This window comes from Convolutriloba macropyga, chromosome 6 (genome assembly GCF_964194025.1).
Source record: "Convolutriloba macropyga chromosome 6, txConMacr16.3, whole genome shotgun sequence".
NCBI lineage: Eukaryota > Metazoa > Xenacoelomorpha > Acoela > Convolutidae > Convolutriloba > Convolutriloba macropyga.
This window is the reverse complement of record NC_134473.1, coordinates 3,098,749-3,112,286: the sequence shown is the minus strand read 5'-3', so window position 1 is coordinate 3,112,286 and position 13,538 is coordinate 3,098,749. Positions and strand designations below refer to the sequence as shown.

The 13,538-nt window shown below is 38.6% G+C and overlaps 1 protein-coding gene across 1 annotated transcript in view; it reads left to right on the top strand.

Annotated features, from left to right (window-relative positions):
• The window catches only part of LOC142341430 (plasma membrane calcium-transporting ATPase 2-like), a 184,091-nt gene that overhangs the window by 107,491 nt on the left and 63,062 nt on the right, over nucleotides 1–13,538 (top strand). The window contains 3 exon segments of the mRNA XM_075392362.1: nucleotides 9,552–9,658; nucleotides 10,131–10,252; nucleotides 10,873–10,985. Of these exon segments, the coding sequence (XP_075248477.1) occupies nucleotides 9,552–9,658; nucleotides 10,131–10,252; nucleotides 10,873–10,985 (342 nt within the window).

Sequence of the window (13,538 nt, the reverse complement as noted above, 5' to 3'; positions counted from 1 at the left end):
GAATCACAGTCCTCTGAAGATGATAACGATGATCATGACGATGATGGCGATAAGTTAATAGAGCCAACAAGTGCTGACGAGCTCTACGTTGACATAGGCCGTCGTCGGCGTCGACCTACAGGTGCGACGGACAGTCCTGCAAAAATTTCCAACTCGAGATGCACAATTGACACCGGCTACTACCCATCGATTGATCATTTGATGAGCAAAATTTTTGTTAAGAGTTTTGGATCAAGACACGCAACTGATTGGCCTTACAATTGGTGTATATCAAGTCACAGTCAAAAGCTAAAAATATTGCCACGAGGACACCAAAAAGATGATTTCCAGTCTACAGAAAACGAGGAGGACGGTTTTCTGACAGCCGCCAGCTCAAGTGAAGATGAAGGCCAACAGACATGGAACGGAACAAAACCCTTTGAAACACCATCCAGCATAGAACTCATTTCCAGTGACCTTCAAAATATTCTTGGTACAGACATTCTTAAAGTTGGCGTCAACCCAAAATTTCCAGTTGGCATTTCAGGTGGGCGCCATACAATGTTTGTCTATTGTGACCTCATACAGGATGAAATACTGGGCAACACTTTCACATCACTTCTTAGATCAATTGCGATCAACAGTACATCAAATAGGAAACTAGACGAGGTAGCAACTATTTGTCACCAATCCTTCTCAAACCTGCAGTGGAAAGATGTAGTCAAGTCATCATTTCAATCAATAACCATAACTATTCGCGATGAAACAGGCCAACTTATGCCTTTTCTATCAATAGGTCGCAGCTGGCTGACTCTGAAATTCCAACTTTTGCCCCAATAAAAATCATTTATCCCATTACGAACACAAAAACCAGTCGCTCATGGACGCACATTACGACGCTCAAATTTCAAGAAATCAAGACAATTTTGTTACCCATGTAGGCCCTGCCAGACAATTTGGTTCAGGTGCCGCTGGTCTTGGTGCTCTAGCTGTGCGTATTGGCCGTTGCACATTACCTCTTTTGAAAAAATACGCATTGCCGATTGCCAAGAAGGTTGGACGGAATCTTGTCAGTGCAGCAATTCCAGAAATTGGTCAGATGATAGCCGGAAAAAAGAAGCTAAAAGCTGTTGCGAAAGATTCGATCAAAAAATCAGTTTCAAAAACAATCTCGGACTCCGTGAAGCCGTCCCGCTCGCGTGCGGCGCCGAAAGGACCGCGCTCCACGCACGAATCGGGCGCCCGGGCCCGCGTCGCCGCGCCGTCCGTACGCCCGTAGGCGGGCGGGAGCCCCCCCAGGGAATCCTTATCAGCAAATACACGAGAGATAAGAAAGACAACCTCTCGCAAGCGGACTGCAAAAACGATCAACGGCAGCACTTTTAAAAATTCAAAAGCCAAACGCAGTCGAACTGATATTTTGTCAAACATAAACTACTAAATGACCGTGTTTACGAGCTTAGCAGCAGATATTGCCAACCCTGTAACACATACAGCGCTGGATTTTTTTTCGAAAAACCCAATGTTCTTGTTAATTATGAAAGCGGCTTCGACCAGGAAATCTACCCACAAGTTGGTTCTCGAGGTCCAACCTTGGATTTTCTGATTTGTGGAGATCAACGCAATTGCATCGACCTCAATTTTTTACAATTAGGACTTCAAGTGGCTATTTACACGCCCGATGGAAAAGATCGTATCAAGGCAAGCGACGCAAGCAAGGTTGTTTTTGCAAATAACGCGCTACATAGTCTGTTTTCACAAGTTGAAGTATACGCTAATGGAATTCTGATTTCGGACAGCAACAACACGTACCATCATCGCGCTTTTTTGGAGACCGAGTTGACAACAAACAGTGATAGTAAGGAGACTTGGGCAGCTTGTCAGGGATACACTTACGATCCAGAACCCTCATCAGATGCCAATAAATCAGAATGGCTGCAATACCGCTTAAAGGACATATTGACCGGCGACTACACGTTTGAAATCAGCATCTGAGTATTGAGCAAAATGGCTACGAAGCAACTTAAGATCACCATCTTGTAACGTCTGAGCCAAAGAATCAAGACCTGAAGCCATAAAATTGAAACTATCGAGAAAACGTATTTCGTTTCGAACAATTTTCTCAACACCACATTTATTGATGTAGGTCTTAACAGGAACTTGAACCGAAAAAGAAATAAACGTCTCCTCAGTTCTTGATATTGCAGAGAGAATTTCGTTTTCCTCCAACACAAGGTACTTCACTATGTGATGAGCATCGTATCGCGACAAATTATGAAAGAGAACCGGTAAAAACGATCCAACTGTAACAGCTAAATTGCAAGCTGAGTGCGCCACTCCAAGCACAGTTCCAGTTAAATGACAGTGATGGACTACTTTCTCCTCAGTGATTAGAAAATTTTTTTCACAAATGCAACACGGCGCTGTCCAGTTCTCAACAAAGTCTTGTTTCGCAGAATTTGACATTTTTAGAAAGCGATAACGTTGTCGCTCGGAGTCCGCCCATTTAACCCAACTTCGCAAAGTACTCATCAGAACTGAAATGCAGTCTTCTCCTCTATAAAACTTCTTTAGTTGCACGTTGGAATTCCTGCTGTCAACTAATACAGCACCAAAACTACAAGGGTACTGTTTTTCAACGACAAAACTCGAAGCAGAGCTTTCATTTAAGCCATTTCTGACAAGTTCCTCAACTGATTCAAAAGCCTCAGTTCGAACGTCGAGAGCCTCTAGATCCGCATAAACCACGAAAGGGCATTTGAAAGTTTTTTGCCAATTTTTGAATTTCACCGTTGACCCTTCTTCAGGCATCTGAATAACTTGAGGTTGATGATGCTCGCAGAGAGATTTATGCAGCTTAAACTTTTCTCGCGCAATGCTCTGTAGACAACGCTCGCAAAATTTTCGTATATTGTTCTTTGAGTTCGCGGTGGCAGGCGAACGCAGCAAAAGTTTCATAACACGATCCAAATTTTTTATCAGGCAATAATGCCAATCGTTTTCTTCTGATAAAAGTAACAAATTTATTCTTTTGGTTTCGCCTCTGTACTTGCTCAAATAAACAGGATAAAATTTTGTCTGTTCATAAGCGAAGACGTTGATTTTAAGGTGATTATTTTTCTCAAAAGCCGGTATGTCAGTTGGAGCAACTGGCATTTTTTTCGGATTGTAGTGAAGTGCGCTAAAATTTTGACGGTAACTTTGAGGTCTTTCTTGATTTTGCTTTATAGGGAAAAGCGCAGCCAACACAGAGTAGAGAAAACAAAAATTATCCTTTAGATTCTTGATGTTCAGAACCGATTTTCGTTGATTTTCGAGTTCCGGCGGTGTAGCTATATATGATCCGGCTCGGAGAGGCGCAAACTTTGTAACCTTCAGCTCAACTAAATGCAATTTTTCAATAACCCATCCACTTCCAGCTGTGCAGAAAACGTTGATTTTAGTCAACAGTTTATCGACGTGTGAAAAATATTCGTCGGCTGTTAAAGTCGTCGAGAGGCTTTCCATTGGACTGTGAAAAAAGCAAACAGTGCTATCATCGGTCAACGGCTTCACAAATTTCACTTCAATACACATTCCAAATTTGATCAATATCAGATCTTCCAGTTTGCTGTTGATGAAGTCAATGATATCACTTTCCTTATTAACAAGAAACTCAAAAGGGTCAAAATTGGAGTCTCCTGATAATTTCAGCCGAAAGGACTGGAAGTGCTCCCGAATAGCTTTTCTTTCACGCTCTAATAAAAAATTATCGTTTTGACAAAGATGAGCAGGATTTGTTCTGGCAGCAGGAGCAGTCACTGAATGCTCATCCGTGCAGTGTTTCTGCCATGCGTCCTGTTGACCGAAAAAGGTCTGACATGTGTTGCATCTTACTGAACGATCAAACTTGTGCACATTCTTTAGGTGACGGACTAAGTTTTTGGCAAGCGTAAAAACAGTTTGGCAATGGCCACATCGAAAACTCTGATCAGGCAGCTCGGAATGTTTTTGATGCCTATGCAATAGAAAATCTTGTCGTTTCGCAAAGTCTTGATTACACAAATTGCATTTCACCATAACGCCTAAACAAACTATTTAAATCAATTTTTATTATTTATTCCTTGTAGGAAGTGGCTACAAGGAAGTCTCTGGCGTTGTTCAATTGAACAAGCCAGAAAAGATGCAAGGGTCCAGTTTATTCAAAACCGGGAGTCCAAGCATCTTTTTTTGTTTAATTCCTGTAATGGAGGATAGTCGGAAAACAGACTTCGAAAAACATAAGTTTTTCGAAATCTATTTCCCAACTATCCCCCACCCGACTTCTGCTTGGTCCCTTCGACGAGAGGTAGCCAAGACTGACGGAAGCCAGAAGGAGAATTCAGTATCCTTAGTGATGTATAAGAAAACTACAAGAAACAAAAAGAACAGAGTTAAAAATTTTGAACATCACTCTGACGCTCAAAACATCAACTCTGTTCTCTTTGTAACTTGCAGCTTTCTCACATCAAAAAGCATACTGACTTCAGTAATCTTAGCGAGGTATAAGAAAGCTGCATATAAAAAAAAACAAAGTCGAACATTTTGAACATCACTCTGAAGCTCAAAACCTCAACTCTGTTTCCTTTGTTACTTGCAGCTCCCTCACATCACAAAAATTACTGATTCCTAATTTTTGCTTTTTCTGTTGTAATTTTTGAATGCTTTTAGCAGTACTATCAAGACCACGAACTATTAATTTTGAGAGCACATCTCAAAATAGCATGCCGATCTGTTTTTGATTAGCAATTAAAATCAAACGGGACTCAAAGTTTCAGACTTTTGGTCAATATGCATGAAATTTTCAGTAACTTGACGGATATCGGTAATTAAACTCAAATCTTTTTTGAGAAAAAAAGCAGGAAGAGCACAACTCTTCGTATTTAACTAGCTTAGCATAAAGTTCATTTTGTCAGCCAGTCCGATAGATTAACCAAAAGTAAATTTTCAATTCAAGGTATGAATCGAAAAGGAGTTAAAATTTCACTGAAAAAAAAGCACCAAAAATTGTTGATGCGTGTGGGCTGACAAACCAATGCGAAATTTTTTCTGAAAAAATGAACAACCCAGTGAAGTTCATATTCAGCGATCGGAAACTTTAAACTCAAAAATAAGAGCTCAGCTCTTTCGGTAAAAAAAAGAGTTTCGCTCTTCAAGAGCACCCAGCATAAAGTTCCTAAAACCCTTTTTCTTTCCCTCATACCCGCATATCCCATTTCATCAGTTCACTATATTGACCAACCCATACCCCATTTTCTTGATATTAGTTCTAACAATAACGTGAACGATTCTCACCTCACAACTTTGGATTATTAGTGCTACCGATTTTGGAAAATATCATAAATTCGATTCTGATTGTATTTCAGAATTATTTCAAATTCGACAGAAAGTTAGAGAACGGAGTAAATTTTTCTTGACTGCTCAGCAGAGGCACAAGTTTAGGAATTAGGATCGAATGAAAGAAGTCTCCGTTATTTGGCTCATATATTTGATATTGGTATCACCTGCTGATAAATTGATACTATGTTTGTTCATGAAGAAGATGGTTGTTGGTATTGAATGTATCTAGTGAAAACTTGTTCACGCCGAAAAGATAAATTCGACTTATGCAGGCTTAAGTCGCACCAAATTAGGTGGTAACACAGGTTTTCCATATGCACGGGCCTAGACAAAAAGCTATAAAAACGCCAAGATATTTCTGATTTACGCGACCATTACCGTTATCAATAAAAGATTAGTAGTATAAAAAGGGCTCACGCAGGTACCGATTCATCTCAACAAACTCAAATTTTAATCAAACCGAATTTCAAAAAAATCAAACCGAACTTCACTCCCAGTCGATGATGGAAAGTGTCTCTGGTGGATACTTCTTTGAGTATAAAACATCAACCCGCCTTCTTCGAGTTGCGAGAGATGAATCGGAGAACGGGAGCAATATTGAGATAACGCTGTTTAAGTTCGCAAACGACGAACGATATCTGAACCAGTCAGTAGTGATACCTGAACACCACTTCTCAGAAATAATGGACTCTTGTACTCTCGAGTCTGATATACTGAGACTAATCTCCGAGGGTAAATTCAACACAGAAGGCCGAATCGTGATTAATTTCAATGTCTGCGAACGCATGAGGATGGACAGCAAAAACTGCGAAGTGATACGAGACATAAAGGGTAATATTTTATATATGTTCCAACTAATTAGGGTTTATTGTAGAATAGCAATCTGCTTATTAAAACTGTGCGGATTGGTAGAGGTGTTCTGATATGAATGTCTAGATATTTTGTTTCTATTTAGGGTAATATTTCATATATGTTCCAACTAATTAGGGTTTATTCTAGAATATCAATGTGCGTATTAAAACTGTATGCGGATGGGTAGAGGGGTTCTGATACATAAATGTCTAGACAATTTTGTTTCTATTTAGATACAGACAACACGTACTACAGATTTGCGGTCAAATACTTCGACCCGCAGGACATCATACTGAGTGTGTTCTTCTACCTTAAGAAGTTCAGCCTCAAAGGTGATATGTGGGCATTGCAATACACAGCCATTCATCTACGTGAATTTACAGCCCTGATGCTTCACCATAGAAACTATATGAGGGCTAAGCGAGAGAAAATCAATAAGCGTTTGATCCCGATTGCCGAAGTCAAACCAATGAAAAGAATGCGGGAGACTGAAAGCGAAAATAACCCCCCCCCCCCGAGGTTGTTGATTTAGCCTCAGAGGACGATATGCCTCTGATAAACTTTAGAGACTCAAGAGAATAATTTTGAAATTATCATTCGCAAAACAATAACATTAAATTTGATTATTAAAAGCATTGTTGTATTGTTCTTTGTATTTAATAATCGTAGCTGTCTTCTTGCTACAAATTGTTCTTAATTAGAAATCTTGTTTGAAAGCTGTACTATTGTATGCGCGAAAGAGAACGGTTAAGATTTTCGCATTTAAATTGTAGCATTTCTTAGTCTTTGAGTCTACACTAGATAAAAGGCGGCAAAGATAGAGATACCAAAACGTGCAGCAATAAATGAGTTTTAGCTTTTATCTAAAACAACAGTTTTTGATTCAAAATCAAATTTACCCAGAAGCGGTTTGGTAAATTGAGCACACAAGACAGAAGCAAAAAGGACCAAAAGCAAATTAGTCAATTTGCGATATGTCAAACACAAAGATAAAGCAGTAAATAATGGGCCATAAAACGAACTTTGTATGAACTAACCTTGATGAAGTTCGGTATATGATTGCCAAAAACGTTTCAAAATGATGCTCCTGTAGTACGGTGGTTTAGGCTAAAAAACTATGAGAAACATATGAAAGCACTAAAAGATTGGGTTCGAGACTAATAAGTGGAGGGATCCTTTTTCTGTGCGGTAGACCACCCCATTTCTCACTACTCTGACCCCTTTGACTTTCACCCTCCCCCGTGCGCTCCCCGCTGAATTAAGCTAAAGCAAGTTTCCCTAAAGCGTAGCTAGCTACTGACGAAGCGAACCGCTACCTAGTTGTTTGGTTTGAGAGCAATTTGCCCGACTTTCTCGGTTATGTTATGAAAAGTTAGTGTAATGGCTGGCAGAGTACGCTCACTACTAAGTGTTGCTGACTCGCATCCAGTAATGGTACATTTCCACAGTATTTGCGTCTGTTGTTTAGACAGACTTGCCTTAAATTGTTACAGTGACACAAATAATGATAAAGGACAGCCGAGAACAAAGTATCGTAGGAAAACAACATAAAAAAAATAAGGAGTGACTATTGCGAAATGGACAGTTGTGCTGTTCATTTTTGTCTCTATCCAAAGTTCTTGTAAAAGCTAAAACGTTGGTTTCTGGTTTAGATGTTAGTATAATTGAAGGTCATTGTCCTAAGACAACATAGTTGAAATTTATTGCGAGAGCGGTACCAAAATCAGCTAAACGTCCCCAGCACGTGAAGAAGATTCTTGAAGAAAATTGGGTCCAGTCAATGTTTAATCATCCTGGCTTCAATGACAAATAGAGGAAGGTTTTTGTTCTAGTGAGAACGAGGCTGGCTTAAATGTTTTTTTTTTACCTGAAGATGGCTGATAAATATGAGAGATCGATCCAATTATCCGAGCTGCTTTTTTATTTTAACTAAGGAGCAGAGCTGATGCCGAAAAACGGGACGTGAAATCAAGAGCATATTCGTGAGAAGAGAAGGAATTTCATACTTAAAATAAAAAGCTCCTCGACCTTGAAGATGTATATTTTGAAGCTGGAGAGAATATAGTGATACAGTTGCCCTCAAGTACGGAGGGCATCCATTATAGTGCAATGAATTGTTGCTATGACAATTTTTTAATGGAGTTCCTGCTTAACTTTATCCAGAATTAGATGATACTTTCATCAGCAATAATCTAAATCGGGATTCGGTGACCAACCAGCTCGATTGCGCTTTTTTCAGGCTATGCAAGGTAAACATTCGCAAATAGAAGTACGACAAATGACGGCGATAAAGCTCGGTTGTATGGAAGTGCTGTTGGTATCTGCAATCGCGCTTCAAAACTAAATTGATGACCCGTTCGCCCGAAAGCGAATTATTATTGAAGTAAAAAGCCACTGGTCGGGTGATTTTCCCCTGCATTAGAGGAGCTGTTCAGTCAACATGGAAAGCCATTCATAAGTTGACACCAGGAATCAGTGCAAAAATGGATTCATATTGTGACGTATTACATTACATTAGCGTACCGCTATTGATGCTGCAAGTGCAAACGGGGTGGCGGAAAGGCGGTTGTCGTCCTAATTTTTTTATGATTACATTTTCTGGATTTCAAAGCATCATGCGTTAGATAAAAGTCAATTATCTTATTAATCTTTAATTAATCTTATTTTCTAACTGCTAACTTTTCCTTGTTTTTTTTAAAAAAAAATGCATGTGATACTCGTGCTGATGACTACCCGTGTTGAGAAATTATTCGGATTTAAACATAAGAAATTATCGGTTTTCGTCGCTTTTACTTCGCCAAAACCGATCAAAGCCTTTACGTTTTTTTCGTCGTTTTGATCGGTTTTCGTCGGTATTTTAACGTGAGAATCGTCGGTTTTTGCCATTCTAAAAATGTAACAAACCGGACAGTCCCTGCCAGGATTCGAACCTTGGACCCCTCTATATTACTAGCCACCTTCTCCTCCACTGCACCACTTGTCACTTAGTTTTACTCTATTTCTTTTGTATTTAAAACAAATTGAGACTGACAATACCGACAAAAAACGACGATAATCGACACTTCTTACTGCCAAAACCTACAATACCGACGAAAACTACGCTAATCGACACTTCTTACATCAAATACCGACAATACCGACGAAAACGTGGATAATCGACATTTCCTACATAAAAAAACCGACGAAATCGACAAAAGCCGACCAAAAACGACAGTTCTTGCTTCGATTTCGTCGCAATTTCTCAACCCTGGTACTGTCAGAACTTGTTGAGTCGGACGTTCTTTAGTTTCGTTATTTGGCGATTTTCTTATCAAGTTGCACCCTTAGAAGGGATATGTTTGATTGTAGTGATGTGTTGACAGGTGTACACATTCAACTCAGCGAGGAAAAGCATGTCAACAGTGATCCAACTGGCAGATGGTACCAAGCGACTCTTCACCAAAGGCGCCTCAGAGACCATACTCAAACTGTGAGCAATTCTCTCATCTCTCATTTTTTTTATTTCTTTAAAAACTATTTCTGCTATACAAATTGTAGTACAGAGTATTATCAGGGTTTTTCAAAAACACCCATGTGAATGTTTTGAAATATCTCATTTGCATCTATGCATTACCACATTTTAAATTGCACTGTGTGCGTCTTAAGCACGTTTACTTGACTCTGCTAAATTAATTCACCTCAAAGTTCTGACTTACCTCGAAATTGTACGCGGAATGCGACGAATATCAGATTTTGTCATTGACATGATCAGAGACACACAACCTATTCGAGATGTATGTTTATTTTGTGTTCTCTTTCGGAAAGTTCTGATGAACTGTCAAGTTATTAGAAAACCCTGCAACGCAGCTGTTACGAGGTCTCAGTAAACTCGATGACGAATGATGCGTTCAATGTTGAGCTCTGAAATTTTGTTGTAAAAGTGGCGATTTGTGGTGTTTCAGGTGCTCGTTTCAACTGGGCGAGAATGGGTCAGCGGAACCGATGACAAAGAAAGACACTGAAGCCATAATCAAGACAGTGGTCGAGCCCATGGCCAGTGACGCTCTCAGGACACTATGCATAGGTAGTATATGCTCGGTCATTAATTGCTGTCAAACGAAATTTTTTACGGTCTTTGCAATTTTTCGCTTGACCGATTTGACTGTTAGTTCTCAAAAACGGGATAAACAGGTAGCGCTCGGAGGGCACTGCGTTGAGGAGACAATTTCATGGTGAGAAGGGCGGTGTGTTTCATTTCATGGTGTGTTTCATTTTCGCCTTTGGCTTGTGTTAGTAGGGTTGCGATAAACATGAACAAACTTTTTGAGGGCATCGATGAAACTTCTATCTCCAAAATATCAAAATATTGCATTCTTGGCAAAGATTATTTGAAACTAGACCTAAATGGGGGAATTGTGAGTTATACGAAAACCAATCAACTTTGAAATATATGTCAGTCATACATCTGTTTAGTCGTTTGTATTATGGTGAGTACAAAGTCTTTCTTTCGTTTTATGTTATGTCTTTTTGATGGCCACGGTTTATTAAGTTCTGCTAGGTTGTCTGGATATTTATGCGGATATGTTAAAACAATACTTTTCGGGATTTCTTAAACTTGGTACCGCTCCAGTGTAGTGCGAATTGAACATGACTGTCGTTGAAGATGACTGGTGTGTGTGGTCATTAGTGTTGCTTTTGTTGTAGCGTACAAAGACTTCCCTGCAGACGTGGATCTCAATTATGATGATGAAGTGGGCCTGATTAGTCAGCTGACTTGCATCGCAATCACAGGCATCGAAGACCCAGTCAGAGACGAGGTCAGTTGTCCGAAAATAGACGACCTTCCTTCCCTGATATAACAATAACAATTTTACCCTCCAAAATAACAATTTTACAGCTTTAGAATTATTTTTACGAACAGTAAATTTTAATGGACAAGTCCCACCTATTAATTGCTCTCAAACGAAGTTTGTAGCAATTATATTAATCCTGTCGGTCTTTTTTATGCGCTTGACCAATTTTTCGTCTGACGCATTTGAATTTTCGTCCTCAAAAACGGGATAAACAGGCAGCGCCCAGCGGGCATAAAGTGCTCTTAGAGCGGTTCAGCTCACGGTTCTTGGAGATTGAACCCCAGCCCCCCCCCCCGCTGCGCTCACTTACGCCCCTTCAATCAAGCTAAAGCCAGCCTCACTAAACCGTGGCTGACCACTGACGAAGTCAACCGCTCGCCGGGCGTTTCAGAGCAATTCACCCGACGTTGTTCGGTTATGTTTAATAGCCGCCCTGATCTTCTCAGCCGGCTATTATGGCGCTCCTATTTTTTACAATTCAAAAAATTTGAATTGTATTGGTGCGCTGTGTTAATTGTTAGTTGTCCTTCAAGTGCTTATAGTGGTGCAGCTGCTGGGATGGCCTTAATTTAAGGTTAAAAGGTCATTTTTAGGAGTTTTTGGGCTCAAAGTGGTGCAATTTTTCATGTTTTTGTGAATTTTTTGAGTATTTTTGTTTGATTAGTCTTAGGTTGAAGTTTTTAAAAGTTGATTAAGGTCGTTTGCGACAAAAAATTGCTTGTTTTGACCATTTTATGAGCTATAAGTTTTGGTACTACAAACAAAAACTCGCGAAAGGATACTAATTTTTGCAATTTTTTTCAGGTTTTTTGAAAATTTTTGTCATTTTTTGAGTTTTTTTAGCCATAGGTGCCAAGAAACCTCCTCTAGGGCTTGATAAAGGGTTTGATGATAGATTACTGCATATTTTCTAGTGGTAATGGAATTGTTTTCAACTTTTGCAATCATGAATTTTAGCATTTTTTGACAAAGCTTGCAATTCTTTCATATTGTTTTGACATTTATTGTCATTATTCAAGTTGTTTGGGTCCCAGGGGTCAGAAAACCTCATAAGCGGTTGGATGATAAGTTACTGAAAAATTTTTAGTTGCCATGGAATAGGTTTAAATTTTTGAATATCACAAATTTTAGCAATTTTTTTCAGGTTTTTGAAAGTTTTCGTCATTTTTTCAGTTTTTCCAGCTTCAAGGACCAGGCAATCTCCTTTGAGGTTTGTTAATAGGGCACTTCATAGTTTTTAGTAACAATGGAATGGTTTTTAACATTTTAGTGTCTCGAATTTTAGCATTTTTTTTAATAAAATCTTCAATTTTTTTAAGTTTTCCTAAAGTTTTTGTCAGTTTTTGATATTCGTCCATTCTCAAGTGCGAAAAAACCTATTCCACGTTCTGATAAAAAGCTATTGCATGGTTTTTAGTTTCATTGGATTTGTTTTCAACAATTTAACCCTTCGACTTTTGGAAGTTTTTTGATAAAATTTGCAATTTTTTTCAAGTTTTTTCAAAACATTTGTATTTTTTATTATTTTTTCTTGTCTCAGTAGACAGGTAAACTCATCCAGTGTTTGATAGTATGTTATTAAATAATCATTAAGTGATAGGGGGCAATTGAATGGCTTTAAAAATTTTAATAGAACGAATTTCTATTTTTTGAAGTTTGAAATTTTTTCTAAAAATTATTGCCTATCGATCTATGAGCCAATCAGTTTTTTAAAGCTTGGAATTGGGTTACTGGATAGTCTCTAGAGACATAGAAATGATTCTGAAGATATTTATATCACGATTTTCAGCAACATTTTCTGATAATTTGCAATTGATTTCTTTTAAATTTTTTGGTCATTTTCGAGTTAATCATCGATCTTCAAGGGCCAATGAATATTTTTCAGGTCTTGCAGATATAATACTGGACCGATTTCAGAAACAAAAATTGATTTTGAACATATTTTTGAAATACGTATTTTTAAAGGGAAAAAATTTTGCCTTAGGTTCGAAAGCTTCGAGTTTTAGCAATGAGTATATTTTGTTTAGTTTTGATTCTTTTAATTTCTCAATTTTTTGAGATGATTTTGTTTGTGTACTGGCTGGAAATGTTCAATTGATCTGCTGGTCAGGTAGAGTACGTCTGAGTTTTTCATTCAATTCTTTGAATTGTAATTCAGGACTTGTCTTGCTATGTTTTTTACTTCGTCTACTACTTTTTTCCGCTTTACCCATTTTGCCGCTTTTTCGACATTTTGCGTGAAATCTTTTTGACTTCTCTAGGCTGGTTTCACTCTTATGTCATTCTGCTCAAAGTCGTTTTAAACAGCAGCTGCTCAGCAAAGCAATTCGAAATGAAGAGAGTCAGTATAAAAAAATCAAAGTCAGAAATAGAAACGGGATAAACCCATAAAGCCCAATTTTAGATGCCCGGTACTTGAACTTTGTTCTCATAAGTTTTAGTTACTATCTATAATGCTTATTGATATTGATAATAGGCCCTGTGGCCTCTCACTGAGAGACAGGAGTATGTTCAATT